General features: G+C 42.0%; 1 protein-coding gene across 3 annotated transcripts; it reads left to right on the top strand.

Annotated features, from left to right (window-relative positions):
• rem1 (RAS (RAD and GEM)-like GTP-binding 1) lies at nucleotides 1-10985 on the top strand. Of its 3 annotated transcripts, XM_028576125.1 has the most exons (6): nucleotides 1-91; nucleotides 825-941; nucleotides 4362-4771; nucleotides 9285-9367; nucleotides 9996-10203; nucleotides 10323-10985. In XM_028576125.1, exons 3-6 carry the CDS (start codon nucleotides 4396-4398, stop codon nucleotides 10598-10600), a joined length of 945 nt encoding a protein of 314 aa, XP_028431926.1. In that variant the 5' UTR covers nucleotides 1-91; nucleotides 825-941; nucleotides 4362-4395; the 3' UTR covers nucleotides 10601-10985. The 3 variants fall into 3 exon arrangements, with proteins under 3 accessions (XP_028431926.1, XP_028431925.1, XP_028431927.1); XM_028576124.1 differs by lacking the exon at nucleotides 1-91 and having other exon boundaries at nucleotides 649-941; XM_028576126.1 differs by lacking the exon at nucleotides 1-91 and having other exon boundaries at nucleotides 649-941; nucleotides 9996-10226; nucleotides 10323-10480.
• Nucleotides 10986-20482: the final 9497 nt, after the last annotated feature.

Here is a 20482-nt window from a genome sequence, read left to right as displayed (position 1 = left end):
TACATCAGTGAGTGTATAAAATACACGTTGGAGGATTGCACGTTTACTCGTGTTGGGGCCAGTCGTCCCCCTCCGCGTGAATAGCAAGCTAGTAAGTCTCGAACATTTTCATCCACATATCGAACGGAATGGTAGGTTGTCCCGTACATGGTAGGAACAACGCAGGAAGAGGCACACCGGCAGTCGCCATCCCCGTCGCCAATTTGTTATGTAGCAGATAATCCACAGCGGAACAGACGAGACCATCGAGCTTAGCATCAATTTAGCTTCTTCTTTATTCTCTTCTTCTTCTCCACCCGTCTTACAAAACATGCAGTACCATATCTTGTGGCCTACAACGACCTCTAGAGGTTAAACTTGTAACTCAATACACAACACCCTCCCCGCCCCCCCTCTCCTTCCGGTGTCCGGCCATGTGACCTTATTTCTGAAAGAATCTTGAGGATTAGAAAGCTCATCCTTGATCTGACTTTAAGCCCTGATGAAGATAAAATAACACATTATCCTGTAATATTTTATATGGAAACTAGTTTATCCTGACTGAACTGTTTCATGAAGCCAAACAGGAAGTGACCAACATGTTCCCTAAACCATCTCAACCCTCCACACGCTGATAAAACCACATATATACACACAAACACACACACACACACACACACACACTCTCCCTCCATAGTTATCTGTTTCTCCTCTGCTGTCGCTGTGACACACACACACACACACACACACACAGAGGGAGGGAGGGAAGGAGGGAGGGAGGTAGATAACTCTGTGATTCCACTGCTGAATTTTTAACGCTGTTGTGGAACTTTTTTTTTTTCCAGGCGGGTTACTGTGGCACCAGGGTACTGTTACACTGAAAGAGACAGAGAGACAGGTTTCAGTTCAGTTCTGTTGTTTACTGAGGCTGCACGGACACTGGACTGTTCATGGGGTGTACGGTAAGTTACTCTATATCTATCGCTTACACTCTTACAAAAGAATCATGTTTGAAATGTATTTTTTCACAATGCCCAAATGTCCAAAAACAAATATATCAGCACATATTTTTCAGATATTTTACATGCAAAAACATCCATTTCACAATGAATGTCATATGTTACATTTACATATGGCACAGTTTTAGACATTTCCCATCTGACAACATTCAGGTGGTATCGGTAAAAAAAGTTTTCATACATTTCACATGTAAATTTTAATTTGGAAATAACACATTTCTCATACTTTTTTCTGGTGCGAGTTTTTTGAAGACCTCACTTTACTAAAAGCGCCTGACATGATGTAGTTCAGTAACTCTTTTCAACTAGCTAACTAGCAGTGTTATACTGTATGATATTTTACTGTAGATGAGAGACCTGTGAACTTTGACCTCCCGACTGTCTAGTGCTTGTAGTTCTGTTGTGGATTTATAAGCAGAAATTATTAAAATTTATTTACTGGTGATAGAAAGTCATTTTGCAGGATTTTTTAAGCCGGTATTGTTCACCCAAATAAGTCACAGTAACTAGTTCACTAACTACCCCCCAAAGACAGGAGCTCTGACCTGGTCTAACTCGCCCTCACTATCATACTTGGCACCTTTAAACACTTGAATTATTTATTGTAGGAGGTTTGTTTGTGTGTCTGTGCTCTCTTATGCATACTAGAGGTCCTCATGGGTCCATTCCGTTGCTATTAACCAGGATTCAACTTGGGACTCGAGTTCCAAATCATATCAAGTCTAGTAATTGTTTTTATGTTTTTTTTTTTTTATTAAATTATGTGTATAGTTAATTTAACTGAATCTGCTCCAAGTCTATATTGTTAATTGTCAAACAACATTTACCTTTATTAACATTTACCTGCAACCTTTATTTAAAAAGAAAGTTATTAATGTGATAATGTGTCAAAAAATAACACTGTAGGTTTGTCTAATCCAACTAAACGTAGCTTTACAGCACAATACTAAGCATGCTCAGTGTCATCATGGATGTAAAGGGATGGGCTCCCAGTGTAAATACTGTAATGGAAAAAATGTCCTCTGTTACTCTGTTCTATCATATTATCTTTCTTATAGTTTCCATGACACCTATTAACAAGGAATAACTTGTACCTGTTCAGAAGGGTTTATTCTATTTTCACATTAAGCACTTATTCTCCTGGCATTCTTGCCCTCTCTGATATTTTCTGCCAGGCTTGTGATTTCTTTTGTAAAAGTAAAAGTAAAAGTAAAATTGTCGCCACCAAAGCTTTTCTTCGATCAATGCCAGAATCCCATTGGACGCAAGTTTAATCTTTTATATCAAAAGGTTTCTTGACACTAAGACTTGGCAGTGTACAGCATAATGTCGTACTTGCACTCAGCGCAATTGCCTTTGTACACCAACGCATGTATCATTCCTATTTTGCACCCGACGCACATTGGACTTTTCCCTTTTGTTTTTGTGCACGAGAGGCCGCAGCAACATCGCCACCTGGTCAAGACGGGTATTTATTACTTTGCTGCATCCCGGACAGCTCCCGCTGGCGTGCGCTAGGCAAAGCCGCCGTCATAATAGCAATCCGCCATGGAACAAGCGTGCCTGCTCTTAAAGGGAATGTGAGATGACGCTCTGATTGGTTTATTGCACGTTACGCCCAAACCACACCTAGCTACTTCAGAGCAACCATTTTAGATTTGCGTCGGGTGCAAGAGTCATTTATCCCGTTATAATAGCAATAGCGCCCGAGATCCACCCACAAAGCTACTTGCGTTTCACGTTTGATACTTGTGTTTCAGATCGTTAAAATAGGGCCCTTTGTGTGTAAACCCGTTCTCGCAGTTCTCAGCCCTCTCAAGGTGCTGACACACCAAGCCGATAATCGGCCGTTGGACAGTCTGGCGAGGTCAGTGACTCAAGTCAGTTCGATGTGTTCCATGCCGTCCGTCGCCTTCATTTTGGCTGATTTGCCATGTATAATCGGCAGGGCGGGCACTGCCGGCAGTCAGACTCAAATGACCCATCTAATTGGTAGAGTGCTAACCTGAAAACGGGGAGCGGAATGAGTGTTACTAGAGTCTCTCAAAATCTGACGAAAATCTTTTAAACTGACCTTTGTTGATCTGAAACGAAGACAGAATCAGCAATGGCATTGCCTGTTTCTCACTTAAAATGTTTCAGTGAACTATTTTAGGACAATATGAGAGCGTATTCTAAACGAGCCGCCATGACAGTCTGTCTTTGAATTTCTGGAGAAACCAGACCCACATGACGCGTTCGTCCAATCAGTTGCCGGTTTTCATTTTTGGCCGACAATACAGATTAGCGCCACCTACTGTTATGGAGACGTATTACGTCTCGTCGCTTTGATCTGTTCTGAGGCACTTTTTTGACCAACTCGGGGAGACTGATCAGCCCAACCAGCCCTGTCAGCCTTTTCTGCCGAGGGTCGGCCGTCTGGTCAGTGTGTCTGCAGCTTAAGGTTGAAAGTTTCCAGTCTGTTGCACCTGTAACCACACCCAACAGTGATGTCACAGTGTACTGACACACCCTGGAGTACACTTCTACATCACTGCAGCACAGTGTCTTCTTTGTCTTAGAAAATGGACGGAAACCTAAAAAAAAGGCATCAAGTTTTATCTTTTCAGATATTAGATTGGAGGGGTTGGGCCAAAGTAATGCTCTGTGGGTTGTCGTTTTGGATGACATTCAAAAGACTTTTCAAGAATGTTAAAGGTCCTATGACATGCTGCTTTTTGGATGCTTTTATATAGGCCTTAGTGGTCCCCTAATACTGTATCTGAAGTCTCTTTCCCAAAATTCAGCCTTGGTGCAGAATTACAGCCACTAGAGCCAGCCCCACAATGAGCTTTCCATAGGATGTGCCATTTATGTGTCTGTAGCTTTAAATGCTATTGAGAAGGAGAGGGGGGGGGTCAAGGTGGAGGTGTGGCCTTGACCAACTGCCACGCTTCGCTCGTTTGCAAGCCATGATGTCTCTCTCTTTCTCATGGGTGGGCCAAATGTTCTGGGCGGGCAAGACAGAGAAAGGGGAGGTAACCTTTCCCCTTATGATGTCATATAGGGTAGATTCCAAATTGGCCCATCTGAGCTTTCATTTTCTGGCAGAGCAGGATACCCAGGGCTTGGTTTACACCTATCGCCATTTCTAGCCACTGGGGGACCATAGGCAGGCTGGGGGAACTCATATTAATGTTAAAAAACATCATAAAGTGAACTTTTCATGCCATGGGACCTCTAAAGACCATAGAATTTAGGGATGACGTATTTTTTTAGGCAAACAATGGAAGTTAGCATCGCCCTGGTTCCCTCCACAAAAAGCCGATTTTTAGGGAACAAGACTTTATTCTAAAACCTAAATCCTCCTGTCTCCTCCCTCAGGTCTGTCCTGTCTTGATGCCGTTACCATAGCAAAATGACCCTGAACACCCAAAGAGAGAAGGAGCCCCTGCGGCGGCGAGGCAGCACGCCGATTCCTCCCACCTACTTCTACCAGCACCCGTCCTGGACTCAGGACCTTCAGGACCCTCGGCTCCCCGGCAGCACCCAGTCAGACCCCGAGCAGCCGCGCCCCCAGCGCAGCCACCCTCTTCTGGGACAATCGGCGTCCTACCACCCTGGAGACAAGTCACTCCACTACCGCGCCCAGTGGAGTTCAGACTCGGACGACGACTCGCAAAGTGACTCAGATTGTGTTAACAGAGTGGTGTTGCTCGGTGACCACGGCGTTGGAAAGACCAGCCTCGCAGGAATCTTTGCCGGGATCACAGAGAAAGAGGAACAACCTGGAGGTGGGATGTTACGTTTGGTTCTGTGATTAGTTTAACCCTTAATACTTAATGTTCTCTTCAACAAATATGTTATACTTTGAAAGAGAACATACAGTGTTCTCTAGAAAGAAGTCTATATTGTCTTTTCAAAAATATGCTTCGATGTGAGTTTACAGTCAGTTTACGTAACTTCTAAAAGACAAAAAGAAACAAATAATTCCTCTAACAAAAAATATTTTATAAGCAATAAAACACTTTTGCCTAGTTAAACACTGCTGCCACAGATTTTGAATAGTAAAAAAAAATCGATACTAATCAAATCAGCATTACAATTACTATTCAAATGTGTATTTTTTATAAATGTGTTGGCTAACGTGAGTGAACCCTTCTCGCATGGCCTCCCCACATGTAAAAAACGTCACATCAAGTTAGCGGTGAACAACACAAGGCATTGTGAGATCTTAGGGCACAGAGCTATGGTAAAGACCGAGTAGAGAGTGAGTGATGGCCTGCAGCTGGGAATCAGAAGTAAGATGGGAAATACTGTTTTAACATGAAATAAAATAAATGAGAAAAATGCTTATGTTATCATGAATTAGCTCGTACTTGTTTCCTAACTGCACCATGAGTTATAAGAGCCTAGCTGGGTGCTTCATGGAGACAGCTATTGTTAATGTTGGTTGCGCTTCAGCTGTCAGAGACGCTTCAACTTCATATATAAACATCTAATAGCATATTTATTTATTATTATATTAACTAGACAATCTGCAAGAAACAGGTTGCTTTTAAACTACTTAAAAAGTAGTAATCGAACCATTTGGCAAAGTTATCAATGCTGTTAGCATGTTGGCTAACACTTACAATACTATGGGACTTTATGACACATTGTTTCGGCTGTGCTTTTAAACATGCTGTCATTGTGCAAACCGAACACTGTTACCCCCAATTTCCACCGGCTGCGTAACAGCTGCGGAACAGCTCCGGAACATCAGCGGAGTCGTTAGGTTTCCATTAAAGTCAACGTGTGTATTTCCACTGACTGAAGAGCGCCTGCGTTCCGACTCCGTCCCAGCTCCAGCGATCCACAGCCCTCCGGAGCAGATACGCAGAGCTTCTATTTTTGCCGGACGCCGGAGAGCTCCGCAGCATTTCAGCACACGGCAGATAGTGCGGGACAGGAAGTTGAGCACAGAAACAAAATAAACATCCGGTTAATTTTCAAAATAAAATACACCGTGCTCACGGCGGATCATATTTCCTTGCACTACACCTTGAAAACACAGCACAGAGTTGTTTCCCCTCTACTCCTCTGGATGGAAACAAACTGTTGTTGGTTTTGTGGTTCTATTCTACCTGAATTTGCGAGAAATTGTGGGTCCTCGTAACTACAGCTGTCAGTGATGGCTGTGCCGCAACAAACCTAGTGGGTATTGACAAATGGCGGAGCACACAGCAGACACGCAGCGGAGCCGGTCCCCAGACATTCTGCATTCAGTGGAAATCCGAAGTTAGCGTTTACAAAAGAGCCGCTTCACTACACTTGTTACATTACAGTGTTCTCTGTTGATTTGCTTGTCGCTATGTGCTCGTGGTTGAAAATAAATGTAAACAAAGTGGTGTGCCAGAAATGCAATGCTGTAGTTGCCCCTTCTAGGCTAATGTTTGAAATCCCTCTAGTGGACAGAACATACACCAACAACCACCTGCTGATGTGTGGCATTGGCAGTTGAGTAGTGTAGTAAACTATAATAATTGGCTGAATTTGAACATTAAATATTTGAATATTAAAAATGATATTGAGGGTCAATGTCTAGCTTACCTGGTAGAGTGTGCGCCCAATGTAGGCTGAGTCCTTGGCAGTGCTGCCTAATAAAAAAATAAATTACAAAAATAACATTCTAATTGTATTATAGAGGAAAATTGACAGTTCTAATGGATACTGCTGTATAACTGACAGTGCAGTGTCAGTTTATTAACATATCAAAAGAGTAACAACTGATCTTGTTTACAGTTGTTGGTTTCCTGTCAACAGCTTTACAAATGTCTTTTTTATAATGGTCATCTTCGGGGAAAATGCTCTCTGGGCTGCAGGAGAATTTGTAGGTGCAGGATAAACTGGCAGGTGACCAACCTGATAGGATGTATTAAAGGAAAAGTTTGACATTTCGGGAACTATGCTTAACTCTTGCCATAACATAGATAAGAAGATTGATCAATCTTCTCTGAATCACTGGAGAACATGTCAATGTTTTCCACCACGTTCTATTTTGTTGTGTTATAGCTTTGATACTCAGTCCTCAAAAGCTCCGTTGCCAGCTTCTGTGTCTGATTTTGTTTTGACATCATAACCTTGACTGACCCGACATCATTGATCCGCTCCCGTGTCACGTGTTGATTGGCCTGAGGCCATGATTGACAACCTGTATTGATCCAATGCAAGTCTGACACGGTGTAAAGGGGCAGAGCCTGTCTGATGTTAATTTCCAGAGGCCTGTACTATGAAGCAAGATCAACATGCCCTGGATCTCTTTCAGTTATCCGGCTTCACCTAACCTAACAACCGCGGTCCCGCATAACCGGTATCACGACGCTGGTTAACAACTTGATCAATCAACTCAGGGTTTCCCAATCCAGCGTCACGCGCGTTCACATAAAAGGGGCGGTGTTTGCACAGTACGACCAATCGCAAACATCTACCAGAGCTGCATATTTTACATAAGATGAACAAACTATAATTCTACATAAATAGGAATAACACAGACACGATTTTACAGGGAACACGCAATACATTCGCTGCTTCCTAAAATAGGAAGGAAAGCTGGCAAAAAAAAAATAGCCGACGCTGTAGATGTTTAAACCCTGGCAGTGGGAAGCGATCATGAGAGCAAATAAAAAATATAAAAACATAATTCAAACCGATGTGCGCATTGGCGACACACGGCTCAAGAAGCCGACATGTAATTCCCTCCCATTAAAATATATATATTTCATAAAAATACCCATCAGGGAATGTTAACGGGGTTGTCGGTCTCTAAATGTTTTAACTTTTATGAGCCCACCCCTCTCTCTCTCTCTCTCTCTCTCTCTCTCTCTCTCTCTGCACCAAGCTCTGCATGATCTTCTTTAAGAATGGTGACGCCGTTATCAACCGAATATTGATTGGTCAGTAGGCGGTGATTTAACACCGGTTGATCTCTGATCTCCAACTTAACCTGCTCCCGACCAGGTTTGGTGATCAGCATGAGTTACCACGGCGATGAACCCGATAACAACTGATCCACCTTCGTAGTAAAGAAAATCTTGGGTTGAACCTGAAGTTAGCTCGCTAACGCCAAATCCTGCTTCGTAGTACAGGCCTCAGGTTGACTGAGCTCCATGTCTGGTTACACTCTCTTCTTTAGTTTTACATGCTTTTGTTGTTGTTGTTGTTGTTGTTGTTGTTGTTGTGTGCTCAGAGTCTGTTGTTTGTTTCATGTTTTTAGCTGTGTTGTCATTGTGATTGGTTGTGGTTTGTCTCTCTATGATACAGACATAAAGGGCAGCTGTGATTTGTTTTTGGTCCTCCATGTTGTTTATTGTTTTGAGCTATGCTCGCAGCGTGGCTCTAGGGATGACGATGTTTGTCTGTTGACAAACATCGAGAAGCTTCTATGTTGTTGGTCCACACTGAAGAATCTCAACAACTATTGGATGGATTGCCATGACATTTGTAAATGTAATAACTCTAGTGGTGATCATCATCATCATCATCAGGTTTTACTGCATCCCGCACTTGGGTTTATGACCAAAAACATGCAAAACTATTGACATTCCCATCAGCCTCAGTGTGTGTGTGTGTGTGTGTGTGTGTGTGTGTGTGTGTTAGTGCTAATTAGTGAGTTAGCATTCTAACATGCTAAACTGGAAGCAAACATGAGTATATTAGCATTGTTATTGTGAGCATGTTATCATGCTGATGTTGGCATTCAGTTTAAAGTACCGCTGTGCCCAAGCCATAGACTATAAAAATAATGGACGTAGCATTAGTGATGTCACCCATTGGTTTGTGGACTGCTGTTTTGAAGCCAGGAGTGACCATATTGAAGTGGCGGAGCAGGGGAAGATGACGTGTCTAAGACAGTGTTGTGTATGGTTTCAATGGCGCTGCGCTAAGCCAAATGCGCAGGGCTAACGCTAAAGAGTGATATTCAACCCTTCTAAAAATAAATGGGACCGTAATTTCCAAAATGAAACTCACGCTGTATTGAAGAAGACTTGAAGCTAGTGATTAAAGCCATTAACTCATTATAAAAATGTTTACTGAAGTAATAAATCAAGTGACAAGTAGGGTCATTTCCCCATAGACTTTATAGACACTATAGAAACAGACTTCTTTTTGGAGCCAGTGGAGTACCCCACTGCTGGAAATTAGATAGAATGCAGGTTTAAGGCACTTCCGCATTGGCTTCAGTATTCAGACCCGGAAGTTGCTGCTGTGCTTAGGCACTACCTCACTGAGCAGATTCAGACTATCGTTTGTGTTTGTTTGTTACAGAGGACACATACGAGCGGACACTCTCAGTAGATGGAGAGGAAACCACACTCATCGTCATGGATACCTGGGAGAACGACAAACTGGTACTGTGTGTGTGTGTGTGTGTGTGTGTGTGTGTGTGTGTGTGTGTGTGTGTGTGTTTGTGTTTGTTTGTGTTGTGTGTGTGTGTGTGTGTGTGTGTGTGTGTGTGTGTGTGTGTGTGTGTGTGTGTGTGTGTGTAAATGCACTTTTATAACAATAAATCAGAGTACAGAAGACACATTTTTTTCCAAAAGTAAAATCATTAAAAAATATATGTCAGGAATGAATATGGTCACATTTCCATACAGTTGGATCACAGTTCCCAGCCACTGGCAAACAAAGTATCCAAATGTCCATGAGTTCACTCGGCTGCTAACCTCTGTGATTAAGGCAAACTTCCCATTGCTCCTTCACAATAAATGCCTAGGGTTTCACCGCAGAGAGGCTTTTATTGTGGAACAGCAGCAGTTTACATTAATAGTATCTAAACAGCAATATATTTTCCTGAAGCTCTGACAGAACAACAATTAAATGCAGATCAAAAAACGGAAAGGCTGCTGTGTGTTAGATGAAAATGGGAACAGGAACATTGTAGAAGAATCATTGGTATTTCCAAATTAGCTCTTAAATCTGGATTAAAATAAAATGAAGATGTTCCTTACCCTCCCTCCGTGACTCTCTTTCTCTAAGGAGGAGGAGGACGACTGCTCTCGGCACGACTGTCTGAAGGTTGGTAGTGCTTACGTCATCGTCTACTCCGTCACCGACCGCTCTAGCTTCGACGCCGCCGCTGAGCTTCGTATCACACTGCGACGCACCCGCCAGGCCGAAAACCTTCCCATCATTCTCGTGGGCAACAAGAGCGACCTGGTCCGGTCCAGAGAAGTCGCAGTGGAAGGTGGGGGTCAGAGGTCACAGTGGGTATATACATACGCATATCGATATACAACACATTGATCATGTTGACTGATGCTATGATGATGATTTATTCTCTTTCTGGATGTCTTTGTTTCCCAGAGGGCCGAGCGTGTGCTGTGGTGTTTGACTGCAAGTTCATCGAGACGTCTGCGTCTCTGCAGCACAATGTGACCGAGCTGTTCGAGGGCGTGATCCGACAGATCCGCCTCCGCCGGGACGGCGGCGAGGCCGTCCAGCGCCGATGCTCCATCTACAAGCGCAAAGAGAGTCTCACTCAGAAGGCTCGGCGCTTCCTGGACCGACTGGTGGCACGCAACAACCAGCGCATGGCGGTCAAAGTGCGCTCCAAGAGCTGCCACGACCTGGCCGTCCTCTAAGGACATGTGTCCACCAGAAATGTCAGGTCGGAGCTTCTTTGGCTTATTTAAGTTCTCTCTGTTTGTTGTATCGGGGACGATGGCATCTGTGGTGATTCTCACGTTCAGCAATTCAACAACAAAGATGATCAGCAGCAAACCGAGTCAGCGGACAGTTAGCCTACGTACATCGATGTGATCACTGTGAACAATTCATTTTCCCGTTTGAGCATTTGGTCTCACAATGTTTGTGACTTTTCCTCCAGATGATCTGAAAAAATTGACTGTGAAGGATCATCAGTGTGTGTGAACATCAGGATGTCCTGTAGTTTCCACTGTGTGTTCTGTTTCTTCAGGTTTCAACAGTTTTCAGTTCAACACTGTGCAGAATAAAGTCTTAAAGGAACAGTCCTCTCAATCATTTCAAATCATGTTTTACAGACTCTACATCTAATACAGATGACCACCACTATGATATGAATATGATTTTAATTTCAGTTCAATGTATTAAAAAAAAGATACTATGTTTGGAATCTCATGTCTTTTTTTGATTCCAAAACTAAAACCCTAAGATTAAAAGTGTAAGGAATCAATTCAACAGTATATTGACCTGCTCTAATGTAAGCAAGTCTGGCTAACTAGCCCACTACATACATTACATTGATGTATAATAACAACTGGATATGATGCCACCGCTCAGCCTTGCAGCCAATTTATTTTAGTTGCAATGTAGAATCCCACCACGGCCCAAAAAGCAGTTTCCTCATAGATAGTCTATCGATGATATTTAATTTCCAGGATTGCTCCGTTGCTCCGGATGTTGGTTACCCTCTGCTTTCTTTGTGTTGGAATTCTAAACTCCAGTGGATTTATGAGGACTACGGTTAACTGCTCCTCAGATCTCTGCAGGGTAAATCCAGTCAGCTAGCTAGACTGGCAATGTGACACTACCCCATAGGCCACCATTGTAAAAGAGAAGTCTGTAAAACTGTTGACAGGACACCATGAACTGCAAGCAAGATCGATTATGACTCTTTCTTTTCAGAATTTTTATTCCATGGACTTTTTATATTTGAAAAACTTCCCTCAAAAAAAGTGATTTAAAAACCTGTGATGTCACCACAATGTAAAGTCTATGGGCCGAGCAGGAACTCGCGGGCGGGATACATCCATGGTGCAGTAGTAACCTAGCATGAATTCCAAAGCCAAGAGTTATAGCATAAGAGCATATGTTTAGCTAACTTTTAAATTTTTTTTTTATTTTGTCAGGTTACAGGTTACGCTATAAGACTGTAACATCCACTGTGTGGGAGTTGTGGGTGATACATACCAGAGTTCAGGCAAAAAGTTAGCTAGTGACTTTTGACGTTTCAGTAAAATTTATGTTTGGCGGCAGGAAATGAGAAGCAGCTTTACTTAACTTCTGTCCATTGTTTCACTTTAATCAATTTGATTGTAAAAATGTTCATTGTAAGCAGCATATGTGGAGTGTGGGAATGGAAAGCTTGACAGACTTAGCAACAATAAGTAAGAGAGGCAGTGAATTATTGACTTTATTTATTTCAGATCATTTTACCTAGTTTTAAAGGGGCTGCATTGATGCCATTACTCCACTATATCTTTACATTACAGCACATTTAAAAGATTATCTTAATGTTAGTCATTAAATGTAAAATCACTAATCTTCTCTTGTGCTTTGTTTTTAGTTGTAATCTCCTTTCTAATGGAGCTGCAGGGTTCAAAACTCTGTCTTCCACTTCACATAAACACAATCTTAGGTCGCCACATCAACCCCCGGGCCTCCTGGATGTTTATTGTTGCCGTGGTGATGCGTTGTCCGTTAGCCACAGTTGAAGAAGAAGCGGTTAGTGATCAGTCATCATGATGTAAGGGTTGCATGCTGACACCTCTGTGGGGTTGACAAAAAACAGGCGCGTTTGGCTAATGGAGGGGACAATGTCTTAAAATAGGTCTTCATTGCCCTGAGTTTAGCCTTTCAGGCTGCATAAAACCCCTGTCGGTTTATTGAACCAAATGTAGTACATATTTCTGGAAGTTCCATTTAAACCAGACTATGTGCCATATTTTAACGATCTAAGCGCATGACGTGACGCGCCTGGTGCATGTCCGTTTAGGATGTGTACGAATCTACTTTTGCTAGTTTAAGGGCAGGAAAAAAGGGTCCGTGCGCCAAACAACAAAAGGGTTGTACTTAGTGTCTTAATTAATCATAGGTGTGTTTTGGGCGTAATATGCAATAAACCAATCAGAGTTTCATCTCCCATTCCCTTTAAAAGCCAGGCGTGTTTGTACCTTGGTGCATTACTGATATGATGGCGGATTTGCTAAGCAGGAAGGAGAGATTTTCAGGCGAAGAAACTGACCTGCTCGTGTGTGAAGTGAAAGTGCGTGAGCAGATTATATATGGCACTAGCACTATGCCACCAAAACTCCACGAGGTGAAGCAGGCGTTAAAATAACAAAGAAATTCTGCGTTATTGACTTTAGACCAGGTTTTTGTTGGTCAATAGCGCAATCATGTTCCGCTGCCTCAAGATAGCAATACACCAAGAATTCACCTGAAAACACCTCCCTGTAAGACCAGCACGCCCATGGGTGCACAGATGGCCACAGGTGCATTTGCTATTTAAATGACGTGGGCGCTGGACGTGAAATTGACAACTGCGTCAATGCTAACATCAATCAATCAATTTCAGTTCCTTTAGTTTGTGCATTAAAAGTAGTTTTAAATAGAACTGTTCAGTGCTGTTTCCGTCATTCTTCAGGAGTAGAAATAGCTTATATTTGAGTGGATACTTGGAATTTCCTCAGGCATCTGAGGTGAAACAGTTTCTGCCTTGCCTTTCTTACCACTGAGTCAGTATGCAGTACCCAAGCCAGACCCTTGGTGATGTGGACACCAAGGTACTTGTAGCTGTCCTCCCTCTCTCCAGCGAGGACCCATTTTAACGGAGGCATAGTTCTTTTCCTGCTTCTGCCCAAAGTCCACTATCATCTCTTTAGTCTTACTGACATTCATGAGGTGGTTGTTAGGTAAAGAAGTAGAGCGCATCAGGTCCTCTACTTCTTTCAGTTAGGTCTTTACATTGTTGTCTGTGATCAGGCCCACCGCAGCTATGTTGTCAGCAAACGTGATGATGGTGTTGGCGAAAGTGTCTACACAGTCATGTGTGTACAGGGAGTACATCAGGGGGCTCAAAACACAGCCCTGGGGTCCTCCGGCGTTAAGAATGTGGGTGGTAGAGGTAAGTCCACCTCACCACCTTGGGTCTCTTCTGTCAGGAAGTCAAGGATTCACATCAAGGGGGTAAGCGTGCATCTGGAAAGTGTACCTCCAATGGGGAGATTCTAGGCTAACAAACCATCATCTCCCGTTAGCATCGCATTGACTCCCATTCATTTTGGCGTCACTTTGACATTGAATAACTTTACATCTGAAGCGTATAAAGACTCTATTTGTCCATTGTTTATTTCTAAAGAAACACAAAAATTTTTGTATAAAAGGCTCCATTACCTTGTATCTCACCTTATGGCCCCGTAGCAGATGTTTTTGTAAAAACAGGCTAACGATTGTGTCATAACCACGCAACTTTCTGTCGCATAGTAGAGAAATTATCGTATAGTCAGGAGAAGATCGCAGGCAGTTTCGACTTACATTAGCTGTTTAGGTTTAATTACTAATGTTAACTAGCATTTTAGTTAGCAATAATTAGCCTGTGCCCATGTTATCTCCTTACATATACCTACGCTCTCCGTCTCTGCAAGATTCGGAATGATTGAGATTTCTCTTGGCACAGCTACCAGAAGACAGGTTGCTCATGTCACATTTACGTCGTCAAGCTCAGTTTGTGGCTGCGCAGTATGCTCAGCCATCACCGGAAAAGTGACTTCACTGGTCTCCGTCGAAATATATGGCGTCGCTGTGTCCATTCTTTTACTGTCTATGATCCACATGCAGAGTGTTAATAGTGCATTCCATTTGTATTTGGAAGTCGGATTTTCCGAGATTAAAGTCAGAAACATGCCTCCTGATCTCAGATTTCTGAGCTCGGAACTCGGACAACCACCGAGTAACCCAAGCTAAAAATCCAACATGGCTGTGTGTTTCACTTTGTGTCTCACTAAATCAGTCGTACACACAGTGCTGTCCATATTCTGTGGACATGTTACGTTGTTGCGTAATGCATTGTTATAAACTGGTAATACTAACAATGACTAACCTGGCTAGAGCTAATGAAAACAATGAAAATATGACTTGTAAATGGAACGCATTTAACTTGAGTGTGACGTCATTCCCAGCTTCGGCTTCTGAGGTCCGAGGTAAATGGAATGCACTATTAATCCCAGGACCTTGCTTTGTGACGAGCCGCACAATGGCAATGATAACATGCTGATGTTTATTAGGTAATTTGTTAGGTAATTTGTTAACAATGTTCACCATTTTGGTTAAGCATGTTAGCATGTTTATTGCTAATTGGCAATAAACACAGATTACAGTTGAGGCTGATGGGAATGTCATTAGTTCTGCAGGTCATAAAACCCAAGTATTTGACAAGTTATTTTTTTTAATTCAATCATCCTGATGGGGACATCAATCTCTATATTAAGTCATGACAATGTTTAACTCAGTCGCAAATGTGAACCTGTTGGTGGCCGTTGGACAGTCTGGCAAGGTCAGTGACTCAAGTCTGTTCGGTGTGTCCCGTGCCGTCGTCCGTCTGAGGGGCTGTCGGCATTCATTTTGGCCGACCTGACATGTTCAATCGGAAACAGGGCAGTTGGGACTCACCCGGCTTTTCTGCCGAGGGTCGGCCGTCTGGTTGGTGTGTAACGGCTATAAAAGAAACGTCAGAAGACCATGTTGTATATGTTTTATTTTTTACAAGTGAACAGAAATGAGTCTGAGCTGTTGTGAAATGACAATAAACTGGTTTAAATCTGCAGCAGTTCATTTGGAAAGCACACTAGGCAGACTAGTTGTCCCAGCTTTTACTGATCAAATATTCTATCTGCTTATTGATTAGGCATTTTGGTGACAGAAACACACACACACACACACACACACACACACACACACACACACACACTATGTGGTTGTACAGGGACAGTATGGAGTAGGAGTGTTTCACATTGATTTGATGAGAGTAATGGAAAAAATGCATGACTGCTCAACCCGGATGACACACACACACACACACACACACACACACACACACACACACACACACACACACACACACACACACACAGTGATGTGTAAACATCCTCTCAGTGGAGGAGGACCAGAGGCTCTGAGCTGTGAGTTCAGCTCCCTCCTGAATCTGTTAAGAATAGAAACATCAGAAAATTCTCCTCAGTGTTTCCTCTGGTGAGGTGTAAAAGATTTTTACAATAACTGATGACATTGTTGGACGTTGTTGTTGGACCTGCTTCTTGCTCGTCTTCTGTTGTTTTATTTCAAGAAACAAAGACACCATTTGCTTGTAGGGCTGACTTTGTTGTAAAACAGTTCAAGTTAGCAGCTTTTGGCTAATGTAGGTCATTAGCTCATTGCTGACAGGGATTTAGCATGAACATGTTCAGCTAAAGAAATGTAAGCGGACACACCACATGGTTTGTTACACAGAACCACCTGAGAAGCCGTCAGTGAAAACTGTTTGGAAAAAGGGAAGGCACTTGTATGGCAAAATAAAAAATATTATATGACGTGGCAAAATAAAGGCAAATTCACCTTTTGACGTTGGCTGTCCTCACTCATCTTTGCCTAGAGGCAAATCCAGTCGCAGCAGCCCCGCTCAGGTCAAATGTGAGCAGGGGCGTTTCTAGGGTTATGAGGACATTAGGACTTAGCCCAGACCTCTGTCGGGGGGGCAGGGGATCCTCCCTTTGCTCTATTTTGTTTTTTTTTTAATGCACTTTGGCACCTTATTTCCAGTTAAAATTATAAATTAGAAAATGGTCGATGGGCACACCATAAATTGAAGGACTGGCTTTGAACATGGGCAGGAGGTCTATAATAGACAGACATTCAGCAGGAAAAGAGAAATACCAGTTTACCTGCCTGTAGCTGACATTCACTTCTAACAGGCTTGTGCTCTATTCTGTGTGTTTCAGCCATATTACCGTTTACCCTGGTAATGTCACTCTACAAAATGCCTTTTTTTGTTAGCTAAATATCATATAATGTTCAGTGAAATTCAGCATTACTCACTAGATATTGATTTTTCCTACTTATGATGCAGGGACAGAAACCAAAACTGAATAATCAATGTGTTAACCTGTCAGTCAAAATAACGTTCACGTTTACTCTTATCTGTTGGATTGTAGAAAAGTGTGAACACGAATCAGACCAGAACAACAATGTTTCTTCTTTTTCTCTTGGTTTGGACTAAATTAGCAAAATTACAGGTGTGAAAGTTAAGGCTAAACACAAGTCTTATGCTCATGCTAACAGAGATCTTGTACCTAAACCCCAAACTAATGGGATTTTCAGCTCAGGTGAAGATGTTGCAAAGTAAGTTTTCCCTACAAAACATTAAAATAAAAAAAGTCTCCTCCTTGTAGTGACAATAGAGTACATTGTATACAGCTGATTGTTGAGCTATAAGGAAACCTGAAAGCTTCAGACTGAGTGAGGGAAAAAGACTCAGACACAGTAGTGCAGCTGTGCCTGAACACACCGTCACTGACCTGAACATTATTCTAAAAGACATTTCAAACATTTCAGCCCCTTTTGAGGTGCGTTTGATTTGTGGCGACAGAGCAGAGAACACAGAAAATCAAACACCCCCTGTGTTTATTAAAACTGCACAGTTTCCTCTCTGTCTGTCTCTGGTTCAGTGTAAAACGCTCAGTAACTCTGCCTCTTTATTCACACACTTACACACGCTGACGCTGCCAAGAAGAACAGGAATGTAAACTGAAGACTCTCTGCCAGCAGTAAGAGCGTGTTTGAGTGTGTGAGACTCTGACTCCACCTGCTGGCTGGATGTTGTCTTTTATTTTTGTTATAAAATATAAAAGGACATTTCAGAAACTGAATAGCATTAACAAGTGAATACATAAAATAATAACAGCAAAAACATATAATGATTAAATGAGTTTATGATTCCATTTCAAACAGGAAAACAAAATTAGACACATGCAAGATAAGTTTCCATAATGTATGTTTTTTCTCTGGAGTTTTAACCCTCAAACAACGCATGCTAAGAAGTTTGCATATATTCAAATGTGTTCTTTAAAACCTTGATTTGATGAGTTAAGTGAACACTTAGCAGTACATTCATTCAACTTATAAATCAAAAGACAGAGAAACTCATGTTTATAAATTCTGAAGTGGGACTCAAAATTCTAAAATAATAGCCTAATAAAAGATTAGTTGACTCCAGTAACATCCTGTGTTGAAGTGAAGTTTTACATTTGACAAGCCTAAAGTCCCTAAATATATAAATTAGATCAACAATTTTGTTTTCATTTAAACAGAAATGTTCTATTCACACGATCCTTATTATATTTAGCATAATTTTAAACTTGTGAATTACTCTTTTGTCTGTGTTTTAATGAATATGACAACAATATAATTGCATATTATTGTATTGTTGCCTGTCTTGGTTGGAAACTTGCTTTTTAATAAATTAAAGTTAAAGGTCCCATGGCATGAAAATTTCACTTTATGAAGTTTTTTAACATTAATATGCGTTCCCCCAGCCTGCCTATGGTCCCCAGTAGCTAGAAATGGTGATAGGTTTAAACCGAGCTCTGGGTATCCTGCTCTGCCTTTGAGAAAATGAAAGTTCAGATGGGCCGATCTGGAATCTTGCTCCTTATGAGGTCATAAGGAGCAAGGTTACCTCCCCTTTCTCTGCTTTGCCCACCCAGAGAATTTGGCCCACCCATGAGAGAGAGACATCATGGCTTTCAAACGAGCAAAGTGGCAGTTGGTCAAGGCCACACACCTGCCGCCCCCGTTCTCCTCCTCAATAGCTACAGAGACAGAAATGGCACATCCTCATTGTGGGACTGGCTCTAGTGGCTGTAATTCTGCACCAAAGTTGAATTTCAGGAAAGAGACTTCAGATACAGTATTAGGAGACCACTAAGGTCTATATAAAAGCATCCAAAGAAGAACCGTTAAGCTAAGATGCTTGCAGATGATTGCAACCCAATTAGACAAAATTAGATGTTGCAAATTGGAGGGCACTGGGAAGAAATCTGCAAAATCAAAACACCTATGTGCAAAATGCTGCTGCTCACTTTTTAACAAATACATCTAGACATGCACATATCACTCCCGTTCTTTATACCCTACATTGGCTCCCTGTGCGTTTTAGAATAGATTTTAAGATTTTATTGTTTGCTTTCAAGGCCTTAAATGGTCTGGCCCCGGAGTATTATAGTGTACTATATGTATAGTTTTAGAAGTGCCAAGGTCAAGGTATAAACGATGGGGTGATCAGGCTTTTGCAATTGCTGCCCCGAGACTCTGGAACAAGTTACCCACTGATATTTGCACTAATACAGATGTAGCTCTTTTTAGGTCCAAACTTAAAACTTATCTGTTTCGTCTGGCCTTTAATACGTAGCAGTGGTGTGACAATTTCATTCTTTTTTTTCTTTGTAACCTCTTCTGATTTTACTGTTTTCTTTGTTCATTCTTTCCATTGTATGACATGTGTTTCTGATGTTAAGGACTTTGGATACCTGCTGGTTGTTTTAAAGTGCTATATAAATACATTTTGATTGATTGATTGAAAAGTCTTTAATTCTTTTAGTTCTTTCTTACCACATAAAAATATTGTCTTCTTCTGGGTATTTCTTTTCATTTTTGTGGTGCTTGTGGGGGGAATGCAGCTCTTGGTTTCAGCTGTGGAGAGTATGTGCTTTAGCGAAGCGAAGGCACCCAGGGCCCTGATGAAAAGCCTAAACCCCTGACCTGACATAACATGCCTGCTACTGCACCCACGCTTTGAAGCATGCTGTCTAAAAATCCCTTTGTGACACAACATGAATTGGCCCATTGATGGAATAGGGAGATTAACAGGGGCTTTCTTTGCCCCGAGGTCTCTTAAAAATGTAATCAGTGTTCACATATTTGTTTGGAGAGGAGACATTTTCAACCCTGAATGAAAAGTGCAGCTCTTCTCTCTGATTATCACCCAGACCAGCAGACCCTCAACCGGATGTTTTAAACACCTTGTATGAAATGATATTGATTTTGCCTACTCTAACCTGAGGAAAAAAGGGACCTCCAACATGACTGCCCTTTGGACTGGGCCGGGGGTGGGTTACAGGACCTGATTGTCAGGATCTTCTGAGGAGCTGCCTCCTGTTGACCTAAGACATATTTACCTCCAGGAGACTCATTGCCTCAACTTGTCTACAAACATAAAGGGCAGCTTAGGGCCTGTTGTACTGATGTTACATATAAAGTCTGACATTTAAACACTCATCAGGATCAGATCTGTTTCAAAACCTGGCAACCCCATCTTGAGGACAGGACCACAACACATCTCCTTTTAACATTTCAATTTCTACAGCGGATTAATAAATAACATGTTTACGTGTCTAGAGGTTCATGTTATTTTGTCACCCCCATTTGCAGCAGTCATGTCTGTTAATGGGGCGTGGTCGACATTTCTTCGTGGCTCAAGATGCTCAAAATTCCAGAGTAGGCTAAAAGGATCCTTCAAAACAAAAGCATTCAGTAATTTCAAACACTGACTCGAACACTTTTATTTACAGATAGTGGTCCAGTCCAGATAGTTATATATAGTAGCTATGCTCTTGGAATGTGCGCACTATGTATTCAAGACTATAAAACCTGCGATTTGACATGCTGTAGCCTAATTTTGAGTAGTTTATTTTTGAGGTTTTCACCGGAAA

The sequence above is a fragment of the Perca flavescens genome, chromosome 4 (genome assembly GCF_004354835.1).
Source record: "Perca flavescens isolate YP-PL-M2 chromosome 4, PFLA_1.0, whole genome shotgun sequence".
Lineage (NCBI taxonomy): Eukaryota > Metazoa > Chordata > Actinopteri > Perciformes > Percidae > Perca > Perca flavescens.
This window is presented reverse-complemented; position numbering and strand designations above follow the sequence as displayed.